Raw genomic sequence first — 19,661 nt, 5'->3', positions numbered from 1 at the left:
TTATACAGCACATGTCTTAAATCCAGCAAGATGCAGCTATTAAGGCAGTTAAGCAATTACCTGTTCAACTGAAACATGCAATGTCAGTACATGTGGGCTGTTTTCAGTGGCAAAACAGAAACAGTTGTGCTTTGTGACCTAGATTCATGTTTTTTCTTAAAGGGACACTACTGTTGAAATGTTTGCATATAAAAGGAGTGTGCAGTAACCATCCCATATGCTATGATCATTTACTGTAGATGTTTTGACTGAGAGTTTTCAGATATCTATCACTTTGGGTCAAAATAAGATCTATCTATCTATCTATCTATCTTTACTGCAAGGTTATATAAAATGGGGCAATCATTGTTAGTATAAGAAACCAAATGTGAATTTTATTGTTCACATTTGTAGGCTCTTCCTTTTCAGTCACAAGGGTGAAAACCAGCTCCTTTATATAACGATGAACCTCTCCTAACAGAAATTTCAATACATGTAGAAGCTAGCATAGGTTGTTCCAATTTGTCCTAGTTTTCTTGTTAACTTACAAAAAAGTGGGATTATTAGGGCCTGTTGCTAGTAGCAACCAATCATGTCTTTCCTGCTTTCATCTAACTTGCAGTAGACTGTTGAATGAATTGTTGATTGGTTGCTATTGGCAACTACACTCAATTAAGCATGCAGTGTTTGCAAATAACCCCCTGTGCCTCCACAATAAGTTCTATGTATTTGTTTGTTTGTGGACACTTTTCTAAGTAACAACTTACATATACAAGGAACTTTCTTAACCAAGGTTTTTCTTTAATTTCTCTTCCCTTTTCTCCCTTTTTTGTCTTTGACTTGCCAAACCCTGGCCCTGGCTGCATCCAATTAAATTCAAATGTAAGTATTGAAGTTCCTTTATTTCTAGTTTAAGGGCTTTAGTGTTCATGCCTTCATTCAAGAACTTTCTTATTTTGTTTTCTTTTTTTGGACCCTTTTCTACCCTGCCTCTTATAACCAGCTGATACATAAAATTAAAAAAAAAGCCAACAATGCATTTCCTTTGCATTTTGCAATTTCCCATCAGATGCATAGGTTTCATTAAAGCCAACATTTCAAAGAGTGCACTGCTCCTGATTTCAAAAGCCAGTTTCATGTTCCTCTGATGCTGTGCTACTAGGCTAGGCCAATATCCCAGAGGACTGTGCTGCTAAGAACTGCTGAATGGCTGAATGAGCCTTGGTAACCAGGACTGTATAGTTGCTGGAGCTTTTTGCTGAGCTGGCTCAGACTTCTGGTCATGTTGCAGCTATCTGCATGATCTGGCACAATAGTGAATAAGGACATGGGAAAGACTGCATGTAACTAATGCTGGTTCCTGGTGCATTATTATCTTTTCTAGTGGAAGCTACAGTAAAAGATCACTGGTTTATTTGCTGCCAGCTTGCTATCCAGCCCAGGGAAGGTGGCAAAATGCTCAAAATGGCTCCTCCATTCACAGAGCTGTTAATCTAGAAAAAGAGAAATTTGTGAGACCCCTGTGACATGCGTTGCTAAATGCTACCTGCGCATGCACACACACACACCATATGGTGCCACTGAATGCTTACTGTGCTTGTGTGCCTGGAATTTAAAAAGAACCTGCAAAAATTTGGAAGACTGCCCCATGAGACTAGGGGACCAAAATTGGGGGGGAGGGGGGTTCAGCTCTGCACTCACTGTATATGATAATAACCTGGACCCTGTCAGTGCACTCGTGTCATGACCAGGGCTGGATTTACATAGAGGGCACCCCTAGGCCTGCTGACGTTCGTCGCCCCCGATCCCTCCATTTTAATCGCTCAGATTTTCATCATCAGGACCAGAGCAATGGGGATTTGTGCATGGAAGATTTTAAAATCTATCCTATCTCCTGCTCATTCCCAGTGCATGCCGCCCCCTAAAATCCTGCTGCCCTAGGCCTGGGCCTTGGTGGCCTTTACACAAATCCGGGCCTGGTCATGACTATTATTATGTGACTATTATCACTTATGCTGCTGCCATAAGTCTCACCTGTAGCTATAGGCAGATTCCTGATTGTCTGCTGGATTATTACTCTGTATTACTATGAGATTACAATTATACTTTATTATATCATTTACTATACTTTATATTATATACTTGCATATACTTTATTTTGTTAACAGTGGATCTCATTTTTTCTGTTGAGCACCACCCCACTTTGCCTTTGCTGTGAAACTCTTTCAGAGTTCATAGGCAGGACTGTAGGTTACTTTAGGCCATCCTGCACACAGTTGGAACCCCACAGATTTAGGCAGTGAGCTGATGGGATTTTTTATTTCCATATACTTTATTATTTTTTCATATAGACACAAGTTAAAAAAGCAAGAGTTACCATTTAGGAGGTAATAAGCAAACCCAGTATCAATATGGCATTGGACCAGAGCTGCTAATGAAGCGATGAGGAAAAGCATAATGGGCATTATCACTTATGGCACCCAAAAGAGATACAGTGTGCAGCATCACTTCCTGTTGTATTCAGGTCCAATCCTGCAATGGTTTGTAGGTCATGACTGACTATACAAGGAAACTTGATGGCCGATGCATTCTAGAGTAGGAAGAGTTTGCCTTTGGCACTGATGCAATTTGCACTGTTGTGGGGAGGGTATGTGCAGTTGTTCCACATAATGCAGCTGCTGGGGATAGCAAACCTCTGCTCTCTGCATATTGCTAGGAGCTGCGTGTTGCTAAGACTTGGGGCTGAACAGAGGGGGCTTGAGATGCTTTCGCTTCTCACCTTTTTTTTCAGTGTGCACCTACTGCATCCTGGTTAGTAATCCTGCTATCTTCTTCATGTTCAGTCTTTTATCAGCAGTATGCCTCCCCCTTTCCCATTCCTGGTTTCCTATCCTCCTGTTCTATTGTTCTGCTTTGTCGTCCCCACACACACACATACATTACTGTTCTTTCTTTTTCTGTCTGCCAGCAATGGCTACGCTAGTCCAAAATTATTCCGAACTGAGTAGAATGTGAGATAAATAAAATATTCAGAATAGGAAGGAATGGGTTACTCAGGCGCTCCAGCTCATTCTGCAGGAGACAGGGCTTTCACATCACCCTAGGGGACTTTTTAATTCTAGTCGAAATCATGACATCAAAAGGGTTACTTTTTTTTCATCTGACATCTTTGTGTGTCTCAGATCTCTTCCAATCCCAGCTGAGTTCCCCTCCCCTCTCCCACAGGCTGGAGCGGATAACACCCACACTGTACTGCGCAGCCATGTGGGGGATAGAGGGACAGACAGAGAGTGAAAGCAGCAGCAACAGCAGGGTAGTTCTACAGGAGGATGCAGGAGATAAGCAAGCAAAGAGCTGCTCTAGCTGGACTTCCCTAAGCTTGCATCACGGAATCCCTGGGTGAGTACAGAATGCTTAGGGCTTCTGGGAAGCTTTAACCTTTCCACTGCAGGGCGATATATTACCCACCACTGGATGGCTCCCAGTCTCCAGAACAGAACATGTTAAAACCCTTGTAAAAATGGTGCCCAGCATTATGATACTGACAATTTTTTACTAGGACTATTAGCTAATATTCCCCTGACTGAGATGTACAGAATACATCTGCATTTGCTTTCACTGAAAAGTGCAGCAATCATACGAGGTGATATGAGACACATTAAAAGCAGAGCTTACAGTCCAACAAAAACCTGGCAGACGACCAAATGTATTTGTAGGGTTTAATGTAAGTGTTTACCCTTCCACCACATCATTAATAACTCGTTTAGACCTATGTATTGTATTTAGAATGTTCTATCCAGCTGTAATTCCTGCACTCGGTCAGACTTCAATTTTATTATTCTAAATTGAAGTCTATGCTAGTTGCAAACTTAGATAAAGTAAACTGCTCTCTGCCAGATTCTTTTTTATCTTTTTTTATCTTGCACGGTATTGTCAAAAGTATTTTGTTTCTAGAGTTTCGTCAAATTTAGAAAACAATGCAATAGAAAAAAATCCATTCTTCGTGGAGTTGGCATCAGTTAACTGGAAATGTATATCAAGGATAGTAAAATTATGGTTGGAACAATTACTGAACTACAACCAAAGGTTGTTGGGGAATGCTGGGATTTTGTAAGGAGAACTGACTTCAAAACAACCCCTATTTGCCGTCAACCATAATATATTGTAGTATTAATCCAAATGTTTATTTAATACTGTTACTTTTTGGTGTAGACAGTTTTTCAATGCCCTTGCATGCAACCAGTGGAGTAGTAAATAGCAGGAACTGACTCTACAACTGCGGAAAATAGGGGATTCTGGTTTAGATCACCAAATCCTGTACCAGTTCTAACAGATGTATAGGCACATGGGGAATTTCCAGTTCCACAAATGTTGCTGGGGACCCAGGAATAGTTTTTGCTGGGGGGGGGGTCATATTATACCCTTTCATGCAACTGATATGTTGGCTATTGTTATTGATATTGTAGGTTATTGTTAGTAATTCAGTCCACTTCTGTGTATCGTTATAATCGATCCAAATGTATTTATTTTTATACTTTCACAAACAAATAAAAAGCAGTCTGTCTGCCCTATATATGATGGTGCTGGGAGCCACAGATGTTAAAGTACGGACCCTCCAGAGAAGTCTTAAGAGCAGCAGTGGGCAGTAACTGGGTCAGATCCATTTCGGCACACCTCTGGTTGCCATGATGATATATATGTATCTGTTTTCCATTTGCATTCCAGGGTAATGTTGCTGGTGACACAGTTACACTTTGCCTATTCAGTCCCAGGTGGTAGATGGGAATAGAACAACTTTTATTAATAATACATTATCCAAGAGGGAGGTAGGCATAATGAATTCATTTGTACATCATTGGTATATATTTATGTAGGTAATGTGCTTCTAAATCTATATATAGACTAAGTCTAGAGGAAGTGACACCAAATAAATCAGTATTGGCATATTTTAGTCCCTTAGGACCTCAAGCAGAAGTGAAATGACCTGTATATCAGTTTCCCTTTACAGTCTCAAACCACCTCTTATCGTCTGTGCTACAAGCAATAATACCATTCTATTAAAACTTTCTCTTTGAATTTCATTTTGGAAACTCACATTTATGGGCAGATTTTTCAAGGGTCAATTTGAAAATTTGCATTTCGAATTCAAATGTTTGAGTTTTTTATGGACAAAACGGTCAAATTAGACTAGGGAATCGTTAAAATTCGATTCAAGTTTTTTTAAAAACTTAACATACTTTGAACTCAAATTTGACTATTCGCCACATAAAACCTGCCAAATTGCTGTTTTAGTCAATGGGAGACGTGCTGGGATCAATTTGGAATTGTTTGCAGTCTCCCTGACATTTCAGGTTTTTAACAGAGAAAAAACTCAAATCGAGTTTTTAAAACTCAAATCGAATTCGAAGATTAATTGATATCAAATGTAGGCTTCCATTTAGTAGACATAGCACACGCTTTCCAACTCAACTGCATGGAGGAAATTGTAGTTGGGGACTATAAAATTAAAAAAACACACAAAACAGCGTATACAAGTGTGGCTAAAAATTTGGACACCTTGCACTTGTTTTGAACTCACAAATTACTAACGTATCTACTTCAAAATAAGTTTTAAATTGACAGAACCTAGTTTCCAAGATTCCTTTTCTCACTAATAACTTCACATTTCCTTTCAGATCTGAAAATAAGATTTTGACAAAACCAACACCATACACTTAAAAGTGTGGTTTGCCTTCAGGTCAACTTTTGATATGTTATAGAATGGCCTATTCTTAGGAACATTTCAATTGGTCTTAATTCATTTTTTTTTACTATTTGCCTTTCTCTTCTGATTCTTTTCAGCATTCAAATCAAGTCACTGACCCCAGCAGCTGAAAACCCAGTTCATTGAGAGGGTACAATTTTAATGTTATTGTTATTATTAATTTGTACTACCTGTATTTCTATTAAGGCCATCTCATAATTATATTGCTGTCTCTCTTTAAACCAATGCCTAGTTCTAGGTTAAATTGCACCCTATCAACCAGATGTTAAAATTCCAAACTGGAGAACTAATGAATAAAAAGCTGAATAATTAAAAAACCTCAGATAAAAAAAGTGAATACCAATTGCAAATTGTCTCAGAATAATCCTGTACATCAGTGCTGTCCAACTTCTGGGTTACAGAGGGCCGAAATTTTTCTGGCCTACATGGCAGAGGGCTGATAATGGAAGCCAGTGTTGACCACTCCCTAAAACCACACCCACTTTAAACCACACCCATGTTACTGCAAGACCATGTCCATATTAATGGTGGTAGCACACCAAAAAAACAAATTGTTGGTGCTCACTGCAGGGATATCACTTATCACTCATATGTGAAAAAAGTTGTCATATTAAGATATACCTGTACCCTTAAATCCATATACCTCCTCATCCCCCGTGGATAACACAGCACCCTCAGCACATGATTAAACACCCCCCTAACAATAATTTATTTTCAAATGCTAACAAACCCCCAGAACAAATACCCGACTTATGTTCCACAGGCAAAGTAGGACACACAGGCAGAGCAGGGCACACACAGGCAGAGAAGGGCACACACAGGCAGAACAGGGCACACACAGGCAAAGTATGAGACACTCAGGCAGAGCAGGGCACACACAGGCAAAGAAGGGCACACACAGGCAGAACAGGGCACACTCAGGCAACGTATGTCACACTCAGGCAAAGTAGGGCACACACAGGCAAAGTATGTCACACATAGGCAAAGTAGGGCACACACAGGCAGAGCAGGGCACACACAGGCAGAGCAGGGCACATACAGGCAGAGCATGTCACACGCAGGCAGAGTATGTTGCATGCAGGCAGAGTATGTCAAACGCAGGCAACGTATGTCACACACAGGCAGAGCAGGGCACACACAGGCAGAGTATGGCACACACAGGGAGCATAGGGAAGGCAGAACAGAGCAGGAGACAGGGAAACCCATCAGGACCAGTCTAAAATAGTCTACATACAGTGACACAGTGCTGGTGCCCCATTTGCATTTTGTATAAAGTGTGAACAGGTGAACAATGTGGGCAGTTTCAGTCTCAGTCTCAGGTGTGAACAGTACAGGGCTTTAGGATCTGAACAATGCAGGGGGATCACAGGTGTGAACAATACAGGGGATTAGTATGAATTTGAGGTATAAACAATGCAGGGGCCAGTTAATGTCTGTAGTGATACCATTTAAAGCTCACACATGGTAAGCAAACAGCAGGTAGGTGGCGGCCACACAAGGGGGGGGCGCCAGTTGGACAGCCCTGCTGTACATCATACTAAAAGTTTTTTTCAAAGGAGAATGACTCCTTGTAAAGAATAACTGAAACATAACTTTACTTTACATAATGCTATACAGTAGTATAGCATTCAAAACACTATCTACATCTCTCCACTGACTGTGTTCTTTCACCACAATTCTGACTGTCCCTCTCTGGAATATTTGATTAATGTTTTTGCAACCACATCCAGCAGTGCCATGGGCCTCAAACTTCTAATGCATATGGTTAGGGTTGTCTCCAGGCCGCTATTTCACCATCTGGTAAAAATTATGCTTGATGCCAATGCTATTAATAGGGAAGAAAGGTAAAATTACAGGTACAGGAAGGCTGGTATTTTTTTCCACAAAAATGGCAACCCTACAGTGACATAACTATAGGAAACAGACCCCACAGTTGCAGGGGTCCCGGGTCCCCCCCCCCAGCCGCTTTCTTTCCTAATCCGGTGTGAGCAGGCAGAGAGTGGGGGACACAAACCAGCAGGCAGGTGGAGGGAGAACCTGGGAAGGAGCTACTGTACATGGGCCCCTAACATTATTTTTCCCGGAGGCGCAGGGTTGTTACACCACTGCAACCATGTATAAGGAGGACAAGCAGTGGAACATAAAGTCTTTGAAGATGGGCTTGTAGCCTTAAGATTTTCCATACTTTCTTACAATTTCTTTCCTGTGCTTCTTATATTCTTATATTGCAGGCATCTACAAATGCACATCTATCATGGGAAGTGAACTTATGTTGCAGGTAAGCTGCTGCCATGCATATGTGTGCATAAGTATGTGTGCATATATATATATATATATATATATATATATATATATATATATATATATATATATATATATATATACTGATACATGTGTATGCAAGTGTTTGAAAACCCTGTTAGACCACTCTGGTCTTGATCTGCTTGCTAAATGGAGAGTTTATGTGGGAGGCAGTTGCTAAGTAACAAGCTTTTATCGTGTTTTTTGTTCAACCACCCAGTATAGAGGTGCCATCCACATGCAATATCAGTTAACCTCCAATCCTATAAAAGCTAATGGTATGCAAACCTTTTCTTTTTGTTATCATAGCAGGGGCGTGAGTATAAATAAAGAAGACCCTGTGATTGCTGGTTGGGCCCTGTGTGGTATTGACAGAAGCAGTTTTAGTATGTGTTTATGAAAAATGTATTATTCAGTAGGGCACTAAAATGATTTTGCTGCGGGGACCTAAAACTGCACCGCTGCCTATGACTTTAATATAACTTTTAGAATGGTATAGGCAGCAATATTTTGAGGTTGTTTGCCATTGGCCAACATTTTTTATTTTGTGTGGTTATTGTTACTATGTATTTGACCATAACTCTACCCTTTACTAGCCTAAAATTTATAGTGGTGTGGTCACTGATCCTTGCAAACTGTAAGTGCAGCAATCCAAAGCAGGCCAACATTTTATTGTTACAGTAGAACCTCCATTTTACAGGAAAATTGAAAATCAGGAAAATGTATTAAAGCAACTTATCCAAATACTCATAGTATATAAGCACAGGGCTTGCCTTTATTTTAAAATGCATTATTTACTGTGTTAATTACAAGCAGAGCCGGATTTCAGCGGCGGGTGCCCCTAGGCCGTGTGGTCCTATTGCCTGCTGCCCACAGCGCTCTTGTGAGGGCAGGCACACTGGAGCCCTGGGGAGCTGTGCATCTCCGATGTCTCTATAGAGCAGCTGGGCGGCATGCCGCCCCTAGAAATTTGCTGCCCTAGGCCTGGGCCTTTGTGGTCTCGCCACAAATCCGGGCCTGATTACAAGGGTTAACGTTACACTGTGTGGGGGGGCATTTGCACCTCTCTGACAGTCAAATATACAACCTAAAGTAATACGTTTTTGTGCATGACTGTGATTTACACACAGAACCATGGCAAACTATAAATCTGGTTAGTATTTTAAATCTCTTCATTTCATAGAACATTCACAGCGGACAAACGTCCATTTTTAGAGATATCAAGACAAAATCTTTATCTTATCTTTTTAAAAGCTGCTAGGGGAAGTGAGTCCTGTTGCAATCAGACACCTGTGTAAACTTGGTAATTAGGGGGTGTGGCCACAAAAATGGGCATGGTCAAAAAAAAATTGCCGCACTGCGCACAGCAACTTTTTTGTCCCTCTTTTTATTTCCAAAATGTTGGGAGGTATGTATTTAGTTTAATAGTAGAGATATAAAAAAAGGTTAATTTTTTTTTATCAAGGAAAGGTGTAGCAATATTTGTTTTATAAATCCATGAATTATTGGAATAGTGCTCTTGTGCTTATGGAACATTGGAGACTCATAGACAGTGCTAGTTTTAGCAATGGTTCTTTTATATTCTTTCTTCAACACACCTTTCAGTGTATATTACTTTACAAGAGTGAGCCAGGCACCCCTGCAAAAACCCTTCAGAGGGGCTCAGCGTACTCTGATCCCCATCCTCCTGACCCACTTCCCACTCTGCCTCAGCCCACTCCCTGCACCGACTTACACCTTCCTTCCCTGCCGCAGGTAAGAGAGTGACTGAGAAGGGTTTTTTAACTTATTAGCTAAAGCAGACCTGGCTGGCAAACTGCAAGGTCAGCTTCCTCTAGATACGCCACTTGCCTGTGGGTATATGGATGGATTATATTACATCTTGCACGTGGGGGTAACTGCACACTGGAATACTAGTACTAGCTCTAGGATCCATCCATATATTAAATACTTTCTACTACCCAGAAAATCCAATCCTGCACTCCTTATGGGAGCCTAGGCTTTTCACCAAATTACACCCTAGAGCTCAGCTTTCAACCACTTCTTTCCACAAAGAAAATGTACTTGCAGCAGCTGCTGCTTGCAGTTGGGGCCCTAATGGCATTTCTCTTAAGTACCCTACTACATACAAGCACTTGTTATTTTTCCCATAAAGTTGTGTCTCCACAGGCCACAGATAATCATTCTGTGTAATATACTTTTTATATATACTTTAATATACTTTTATACTTTTCATGATGCAGTAAATAAAAAGCCAAAATGTGGGCTGGCCTCCCTTGGTTAAACAAGAGCAGTGATGTAAGGGGCTCAACCAGAAGCTCAGTTAGGATGGAAGTTAGGGTGAACATTCTCCTCCCCCCCCCAAAAAAAATAGTATGGCAACCAGAAGCTCAGTTAGGATGGAAGTTAGGGTGAACATTCTCCTCCCCCCCCAAAAAAATACTATGGTAACTCTTGATTATTTTTTTACCTTGCTATTACCTAAACGGGGACATAGACAAATACTGAACAATTAATAGACCTAAGCCAATAAAAGAAATGAACTGCTGCTTTATCGCAATTTGCTGTAGTATTGACATGTTTAGACTTGACTTTTTAGAGAAAATTAAGACTAGTGTAAATTATAATTACTGAAATAGACTTATATGAAAAAGGCTGAAGTGTTTTTCTAAGAGAGTCTGAACATCCAATCAGCAGGGTGTACATGAAGTTACATATGTACTGAACTGACACAGAGGTCCTGCAGTAGCTATATTCTCTCACAGTTATTTTCCATTTTTTTCCCCAAAGATGGCAACCCTCAGATGAATTTATTGTGCCTCTATGATCCAGCATGGAGGTGCCCTGCGCCAAAGACTTCTACTGGCAAACACTGGCACCGCTACAAAGCCCACGTGTGTACTGCTCCCTAGTAGAAACGGGAGGTCAAATTTTTGCTGTTGGAGGCTGTGATGATGCAGGAAACCCAATGAATACTTTTGAAGTATTTTCTCCAGAAGCCAACCGGTGGAGCAGCCTAGAACCAATGCCATCTTCACGTGCTGGAGTTGCAGTGGTAGCACTGGGCAAAAGGATCATGGTGGTGGGGGGAGTTGGAGAGAACCAAACCCCATTGAAAGTGGTGGAAGTATACAACATTGATGAAGGAAAATGGAAGAAGAAGAGTTCTCTTCGTGAGCCTGCAATGGGAATATCTGTCAGCGTTAGAGGTAAAGGTTCCTATGCCCAGAATTCTGCCAAAACAGCTGTCACTCTTTCCAATATACAACAAAACTTCCTGATTATGTACAGTGTTTTAGTGTCACACTGCAGTAGGAAGGTTCACAGTCATCCCACCTCCTTCCATGGAACACAAATCTACCTTTGCAGTGTGGCTTTAAATTTGATGTATGTTTTTTGTTCTTTTGTGTCACTGGAATATAGATAACATAAGCCTTTTCTGTCTTGTTTAAGACTGCAGGGTGTATGCAGCTGGTGGGATGGGTTCAGATCTACGACCACATTGTTTCTTACAGCAGTATGATATGCTGAAAGATATTTGGGTTCATTTTGCTCCAATGCCTACACCTAGATATGGTGCAACCTCCTTTCTGCGTGGGACAAAGATTTATGTTTTGGGTAAGCTTTATTATTTTCAGTGTTATAATACCCATCAGAGAGCAAATTTCACATCTGCATTAGCATCCTTTCTCTCAGTGCTCCCTAGCCATCTTCATTACTAAATAACTGGAGTGCGCCAGCCCCCCTGCAAAAATCCTCCTGTCATGCCTCTGCCCGACCTGCGCCCTGCCTCCACCACGCCTACACCTACTCCCACCCCGACTTTCACCCCCCTTTCTGCCCCAGTGGCTGGGAAAGATGGGGATTTTTATTAGCTATAGAGGAAGCAGACACCACAGTCCAGGCCCCCCTGCAACTGCGGGGTCTGCTTCCTCTATAGTTACTCCACTGCTCTTTTATATCTAGTACAGGTATGGGACCTCTTATCCAGAATGCTCGGTACCTGGGGTTTTCCAGGTAATGGATATTTAGATCTTCATACCTTAAGTCTACTAGAAAATCATTTTAACACTAAATAAACCCAATAGACTGGTTTTGCCTCCAATAAGGAATAATTATATCTTAGTTTGGATCAAGTACAAGGTACTGTTTTATTATTACAGGGAAAATGGAAATCATTTTTAAACATGTGGATTATTTGGATGAAATGAAATCTATGGGAGACAATCTTTCTGTAATTCTGAACTTTCTGGATAATGGGTTTCCGGATAAAGGATTATAAACCTAGTTGAAATAAATCTCTGCAATATAGTTGATATAAATCTCATGTCCATCAAGTAAAAATGACAGTAACAGCAAATGATGAAGTGTTTTAAAGATATGACAATATAATGTACTGTTCCCCTCCACTGGTTGTACAGGTGTGTTTGCTTCAGAAACACAAATATAGTTTATATAAACATGCTACTGCATAGCAAATGTCCCATTGTATACTACAGAGCTTATATTTTATATGCTGTGTATCCTGTGCCTTTTCTCCTCTTTCAGCTTTGAATGGATGCCCCCATAGCTACACAGCAGCTTGTTTATATAAACCAGTGCTGTCCAACTTCTGTGGTACCGAGGGTCAAGATTTTTCCAGCCTACATAGTGGAGGGCCAATAATGGAAGCCAGTGTTGAGCACTCCCTGTTTTTAAACCAAACCCACTTCAAACCACACCCATGTTAGCACAAGATCATATCCACATTAATCGTGGAAGCACTCCAAAAAGCCAAATGGTTGGTGCTCACTGCAGAGATATCACTTATCACTAATATGTGAAAAAAGTTGTCATATTAAGACATACCCTTAAGGCAGGCAGAGCATGGCACACACAGGGAACATATGGAAGGCAGAACAGAGCAAGAGACAGGGAAACCTATCAGGACCACTCTAATATGTACTACATACGGTGCCCCATTACCATTTTGTATAAAGTGGGAACAGGTGAACAATGTGGGCAATTTCAGTCTGGGTCTCTGGTGTGAACAGTACAATACAGGGGATTAGTCTGAATTTGAGATTTAAACAATGCAAGGGCCAGTTAATCTCTGTAGTGATACCATTTAAATCTTACACATGGTAAGCAAACACAGCAGGTAGGTGGGGGGCCACACAAGGGGGGGTCCCATGGGTCGCCAGTTGGACAGCCCTGATATAAACTATAGTTGTGTTTCTGAAGCAAACACACCAGTTGTACCAGTGCAGTGCAGCAGTACATATTATATTTTCATTACTTTATACACTTTCATTTTTTGGTGTTACTGTTCCTTTAAAAATCTGTGCCGGAAGAATGGGCTCACAACTAAATTGTAACAGGGCAGTTTAAGTCATCGTTGGTTTAGCTGCTCAGCTCATTTAAAATGCTATATATAGTGAATAAAGTACCCCCTCTTGTAAAATATAAGGATATTATAAGTTACCGAGGAGTTTCATGACCATATAAAAACACGAGGCCGAAGGCCGAGTGTTTTTATACAGGTCATGGAACTCCGACGTAACTTCTAATATCCTCATATTTTACAACTGGGGGTACTTTATTTATTATAATACACAAATTTCAATGAGTCATGTGACTGAAATGACATCAGAACTCACCGTTTATAACTGATGACATCAGAACTCACCGTTTATAAGGATATAATTTACAGGATATTCATGGCTTTTGTGTATTATATATATATTATAAATATTTAATATAAATGCTTTCCTTTGTTTGTTTTAATATAAATACTAGACATATGAATGCTTCCCATACGTAATTGAAAGGTTTATGTTTGCAGCACTTTTTATGTAACAAGCTACAAATAGAAGCAGTATATATGCCAGCAATTATTCAAATGGATTGCTGTTACTTCCTTTTTCTGACAGATTTAATTTTAAATTCTGTAGGACAGTTCAGAGATATATAGCAGATGTACATCCTCCCCTTAGTACCTCTGCCAGTGGCAGTAATGATTCAAGCTGTCTCTCACTGATGCATATATTCTCACAGGCGGAAGACAGGCCAAATATGCAGTTAATGCCTTTGAAGTATTTGACATTGAGACACGCTCCTGGACGAAATTTCCAAGCATTCCCAATAAGAGGGCATATTCCAGATATGTGCTCAGTGAGGGATCTCTGTACAGCCTTGGAGGCCTGCGCCAAGGGGGTACCTACCGCAGACCAAAATTCACGAAGACAGTGGATATATTTGATATGGAGCAAGGTTGGTTCAAACTTGTAAATGGTGAAATTCATCAAGTAGGACCAAGTTGTATTTCTTCCTATTTAATTTTTTCAACTTACTACTTTTATCTTTTTTGTCTCCTTTTTTTTTAAAACCACACCCACTTTAAAGCACATCCATGTTATCACAAAAAATGTTAAGACCATACCCGCATGAATGGTGGTAGCACACAAAAAAACATTTTTACACAACAAAATTGTAATTGATGTTTAAATGGCAATATCTCTTTATTTTTCATATGTGTGATTTATTTATTTATCATCAGTTTGCTGGAAAACAATACATAATTCATTGTCTCTACTTTTGCATCACTGAATACTGTGTTTACATGCTACATATATGAATAAAACACTGTGTGGCCTTCTGGGGGAAAAATGCTTAATACATCTGTGCAGCAGATCGACCCTATAAAGTTATTTGTATTGTATGTGGATCCGCATTGTTAAGTCTCAGTGCAGAGGTAGTTGGTTTTGCTTGTGAATCAGTGTAATGGAGAATTCAAACTCATATAGATATATTTTCTGGGTTTTTTCAGGGGGCTGGATGAAGACTGAGCGATCTTGCTTTCTAAGAAAAAGAAGAGCCGATTTTATTGCAGGTTCAATTCATGGAAGAGTTGTTGTGGCAGGTGGCCTTGGTAAGACATGGTCCTATTGTGTTTTACTAGTTGTTTTTTGTAGCATAGAGTTGTTATATAATAAGTCATACTGTATGCCAGATTTGCTGAATAGGTACTTATTAGGCTATAAAACAGTGGGGGGGGTTTTTTGTTTTACATCTGCTTTTAAATTTGTTGTGTTTTCTGATTAAGGCTAAGTTCCTGAAGGACACACTAAAGTCTATGTATCTACTTAGGGTTTTCAGCAGATGGGTACAGGGGTAGCTGTATTTAAACAGCAATTAAGCACTGGTTTAATCCATAACGATTTATTGTTAACCCAAATATATGCAGAAGTTAGATTTAAAGGAGTACAAAACCCCTGTAAAGAGAGAGGATCCCATGAACTAACATCCATTATCACCCCTCCCTGCTTCTTCCCCAATAGCCTATTACTTGAAAATGTGTACCTGGCTGTAACACCGACCTGTCCATTCAGAGTAGTGCTGTGGACTTCATGGACATCATCTTCAGTTTTATTTGTTTTCTTCACTAAGGGTGAAGACACACATAGCTACTAGCAGCAGCTACTTGTCATGGCTACAAAAATAAACAATACTGATAATTTACTGATAACTGTCTTTACGTGTGTTTTAGCTGAAGCAATTCTCATCATTGCCTGTGGCAGGGTATTTTCTGGTGTTTTGTAGCCATGACAAAGTAGCTGCTACTAGTAGCTTTGTGTGTCTTTACCCTAAGGGACTGCTGACACTGAGCTTTTTCTGCATGCGCAGTTTGAGCCAGAAAGCTTTGTAAATTACTGAAGGGAAAGAAAAGGATCCGAAGATACCAAAGATGGCGCCAATGAGTTCCACTGTGCTACTTTGAATGGATAGGTCAGCATTACATCCAGGGACACTTTTTCAAATAATACACTGTGGGGTTACTGCCCCCATCTAAAAAAAAAATGCTCTTTAATGCTACAAATTTATAGTTATTGCTACTTTTTTATTACTCACCTTTCTATTCAGACAATCTTCATATTACAGTCTCTGATTCAAATTGAATCAATGCATGGTTGATAGGGTAATTTGGACCCTAGCAACCAAAATGCTTGGATTGCAACCTGGAGAGCTGCTCTCTACATTACACTTAAGTTAATTTAAAGGTGAACACCCCCTTTAAGGGGGATCCAGACTGAAGTATGTCTCCCATTAATTCTAAATTCTTTAATATTGTGTCTGTGCCATACAGGTAACCAGCCCTCAGTCCTGGAGACAGCAGAAGTCTTTCATCCTGTGAAGAGCCGATGGGAGAGTATAAATCCAATGCCTACTCCACGCTGTGCTTCTGCTTGCATTGTCCTAAAGAACAGATTGTATGCAATTGGTGGGGTCAACCAGGGTCCCAGTTCTGCTGTAGAAATGCTAAGTTTGGTAGAGTCCTGAAAATTTGTAACTGTTTTGTATCTTAGTTTTCATATTTTAATGTATACAGTTACAGTATATACATTGAGTAGTGTATTACTATAGGCAGGGCAGGATTGGTGTTTATGAGCAGGATCTCAGTAAAATGTGCAGGGTATCAATGTGGATATTTCAGGCCTGCTAAAATGTAGCACACAAAATACACGTAATTCTGTATTATAACTGGCAACATTTTAGAGAGTTACAGTTTACATTCTTCCAAGTAATGCATACCCGTGCATATTTTGTTAAAACTGTATTTATATTATCCAACAATGGCCTTCAAAGAGGGATACCTCTGAAATGTACTTGTACTGCACAAATCCAGCCATCTGTAAAAAAATGTGATGTGCACATTTTTACTACTACCATGCCTATACTACTACCATGCCTGATGAAATTTACTCAACAGTGTGCAGCAGCATTGGTGAGCATTGTCATGGCATATGCGTGGGTGTATGTACAATAGAGTATACTTGGTGAATGTGTATATGGGTGTGCAATATCAGCTGCCTGTGCAAAATCTTGGGCCATGGAACTGAGTAAATAGGAGCAGAACATTATGCCCTGGTGCAGTCATTATAAAGAAAGAAATCAATATAGTAAATGTGTATGCAGAGAATGGGAGTAGAGTGTTTATACTATATGAGCAATGGGGCAGTATTTATGGTTACATAAGATCAAGGCTCAAAGATTTCATGTGTTTACAGATGGCTGGATTTGTGTCAGAACAAAACAACGTGCTTATATAATACAAGTACAGTATAGTCTGGAGTACCTAGTAAAGCAATACAGAGAAGTGTTCATATACAAGAATGATATGTATCTGCATACATAGAAAGGAGAAACTGTATGTACCCCTCCCTTTTTAATTACAGTTCTCCTTTTCACAGTTTGGTACATGTGATTGTGGAATCCAGGGCAGAAATATGGCTACAATGAAACTGTCCTGTGTGAAATTAGCGATAAAACACAATGTTTTTAATACTGTAGAGGAGATAAACGTATACTCATTTGTCATTTACTACTATCTAGACGTTACATGATGAAAATAATCTTCATATAAGATATGACTTTTTCTGACAATAAATATATATGTGTACGGAGTGCTGTATAATTTTACAATATAGAAAAGTACACACAGAGAGGACAAACATATACAAATAAAAATATACACATAGATAAAATGCAATGTTGTAAGAGACACGATAGAAAGGAAGTCCCTGCCCTGTAGAGCTACTGGGCAGTGTGCAAATAACACACAACAAAGCAAATATTACATAAATATTTAATTTGCACATCATTCAAACAGAGATAACTTTGTGACAATGTCACTACCAGTGTACTATAAGGTAGTGGAGAATTGTCTTACTCCTCTCCCTTCCTTATTACATTCATAGGTTTGCATGAATTGGGCCCTGACTAGAGGTAGGTGATAAAAGAAGTATGTGCATATATACAGTATATACTGCTACCAATATAGAGTAAATGGAAGTGTGTTCGGGGGGCATCCTTTTCTTAGATTTATTGAGAACATTATTTGCCTAATTATATTAATGTGCAGGATAGAATGCAGAGAATAAACTACCGTTTGGGGAGTTGCCATAGCCACAGGTCTTTTGATGTGGTAGCCCTGGACAACCCATTCAGCACTGTCCAGGAGCAACAATAGCTCAGAATGTGTTATATACAGGATCAATAGAAAGAATGGTATGTTACAGTCAAGGGCAATATCTGTTATCATTAGACCATATGGTGCACTGTTTTTCTTCTTTTATCTAAAGAAAACTTTTTAAAACAAAAATTTTATAAGAAACCGGTTATTATAAATCAGTATTTAAATAAGCAAGTGCATCTGAATACATCTTCCCGAGTATAATTACATGGATCTCAGTGGGTAATAAAACATGAGTGTGTGTCACCATGCATTTATACAGCAGCTTGTGTCTGTGTGATTAATGCACTTGTCCTGGTTTGAAAAACTAGATTTAGGTCACAAGCAAATGATAATGTCTTAGCTGTTCTTTCTGCCACCGTGCTTCCTAATAATAAAGTGATGCCAATGACAGTAAAGTACAGACTGTGTTTTAATTGCAATCAAATGTGAAGCAATGTCTGAAAACAATTCAGCTGTATAATGATCCTTGCTTTTTTTGAGGAATGAACATTTGATAAGATGTACAGAGGCTATGGATGGTTAGATCTGAGTTATCTCATGAATTGCAGTCATATCAAAGGTGTTATTGATTGAACATTGAAGAGCTGATCAGTCGCGGTGTAGTCTGGCCTGCCATCTAGTGACCAGCAACGGCCTTGCAAGATAACACATTTGTAGCATTTAAAAATCTTACCAAACTGGAATATATATTTAACTTAATATTGTCCTTTTACATATTTTCCCTTGAGCCCCCATTTTATGATATTCTCTAAGCTGCCTCAGAGATCACCTGACCAAAAAAGTAGCTCTAACTGTAACAAGGAAAAGTGTGGGAGTAAAATATAGAACTTTGTCCATTAATTGGCTCATGTGCTTAACATGTATGGTTTGTTTGGCAATTTTCTGTTTAGGATTACCTAATAACACACATACTTTTAAATAAGTATATTATTATGAAATTGGTTTATTTACATGAAACAGGGTTCTACATATGAGGTATTGTGTGCAATATATATTTTTATAGTGACCTACATTGTTTGGGGTTTAGTTTTTCTTTAAAGGATAAGTAAACCTTTAAAATAAGTGAATGTGAAATCGATGAGGGGGTTATTCTAAGAATTGTTGTCATTTACATTCATTATTTATTTTCTTTTTAAGGGATACATGTGCTGTTAATATGAATGAGTTTTGTATGCAACATCACCACCTGCTGGTCAGTTTCTGAACAGTCTGACCACCAAGTAGTCAAGGAAGTTGTCAGGAAAAAGAAAGAGGCTGCTCTGATGTTCTTCTGATGTTCTTCTGCTTAGGAAAACAATTAGAAACCTTTCTCAAATCTTTCCTAAGCAGAAGAACATCAGAGCAGCCCTCTTTCTTTCTCCTGACAACTTCCTTGACTACTTGGTGGTGAGACTGGTCAGAAACTGACCAGCAGGTGGAGCTGTTGGTACAAAATTCATTAATATTAACAGCACATGTATCCCTTAATATCATGTAATAAAAAGTAAATAAATAATGAATGAAAATGACAAAAGTGCTTAGAATAGCCCCCTCGTCAATTTTACATTGACTTATTATAAAGGTTTACTTATCTTTTAATGGGTGTGCCATAATTTTTTTTTA

The 19,661-nt window shown here is 39.4% G+C and overlaps 1 protein-coding gene across 3 annotated transcripts; it reads left to right on the top strand.

Annotated features, from left to right (window-relative positions):
- The first annotated feature begins 565 nt into the window (after positions 1-565).
- klhdc8a.S (kelch domain containing 8A S homeolog) lies at positions 566-18,449 on the top strand. Of its 3 annotated transcripts, XM_018248262.2 has the most exons (9): positions 566-861; positions 3,205-3,378; positions 5,821-5,873; positions 7,975-8,021; positions 10,835-11,253; positions 11,498-11,662; positions 14,081-14,296; positions 14,853-14,954; positions 16,170-18,449. In XM_018248262.2, the coding sequence occupies exons 5-9, from the start codon at positions 10,878-10,880 to the stop codon at positions 16,361-16,363; spliced, it is 1,053 nt and encodes a 350-aa protein (XP_018103751.1). In that variant the 5' UTR covers positions 566-861; positions 3,205-3,378; positions 5,821-5,873; positions 7,975-8,021; positions 10,835-10,877; the 3' UTR covers positions 16,364-18,449.
- Positions 18,450-19,661: the final 1,212 nt, after the last annotated feature.

This window comes from Xenopus laevis, chromosome 2S, assembly GCF_017654675.1.
Source record: "Xenopus laevis strain J_2021 chromosome 2S, Xenopus_laevis_v10.1, whole genome shotgun sequence".
Classification (NCBI taxonomy): domain Eukaryota; kingdom Metazoa; phylum Chordata; class Amphibia; order Anura; family Pipidae; genus Xenopus; species Xenopus laevis.
The sequence above is the reverse complement of the archived record's forward strand: the minus strand, read 5'-3'. Positions and strand labels throughout refer to the sequence as shown.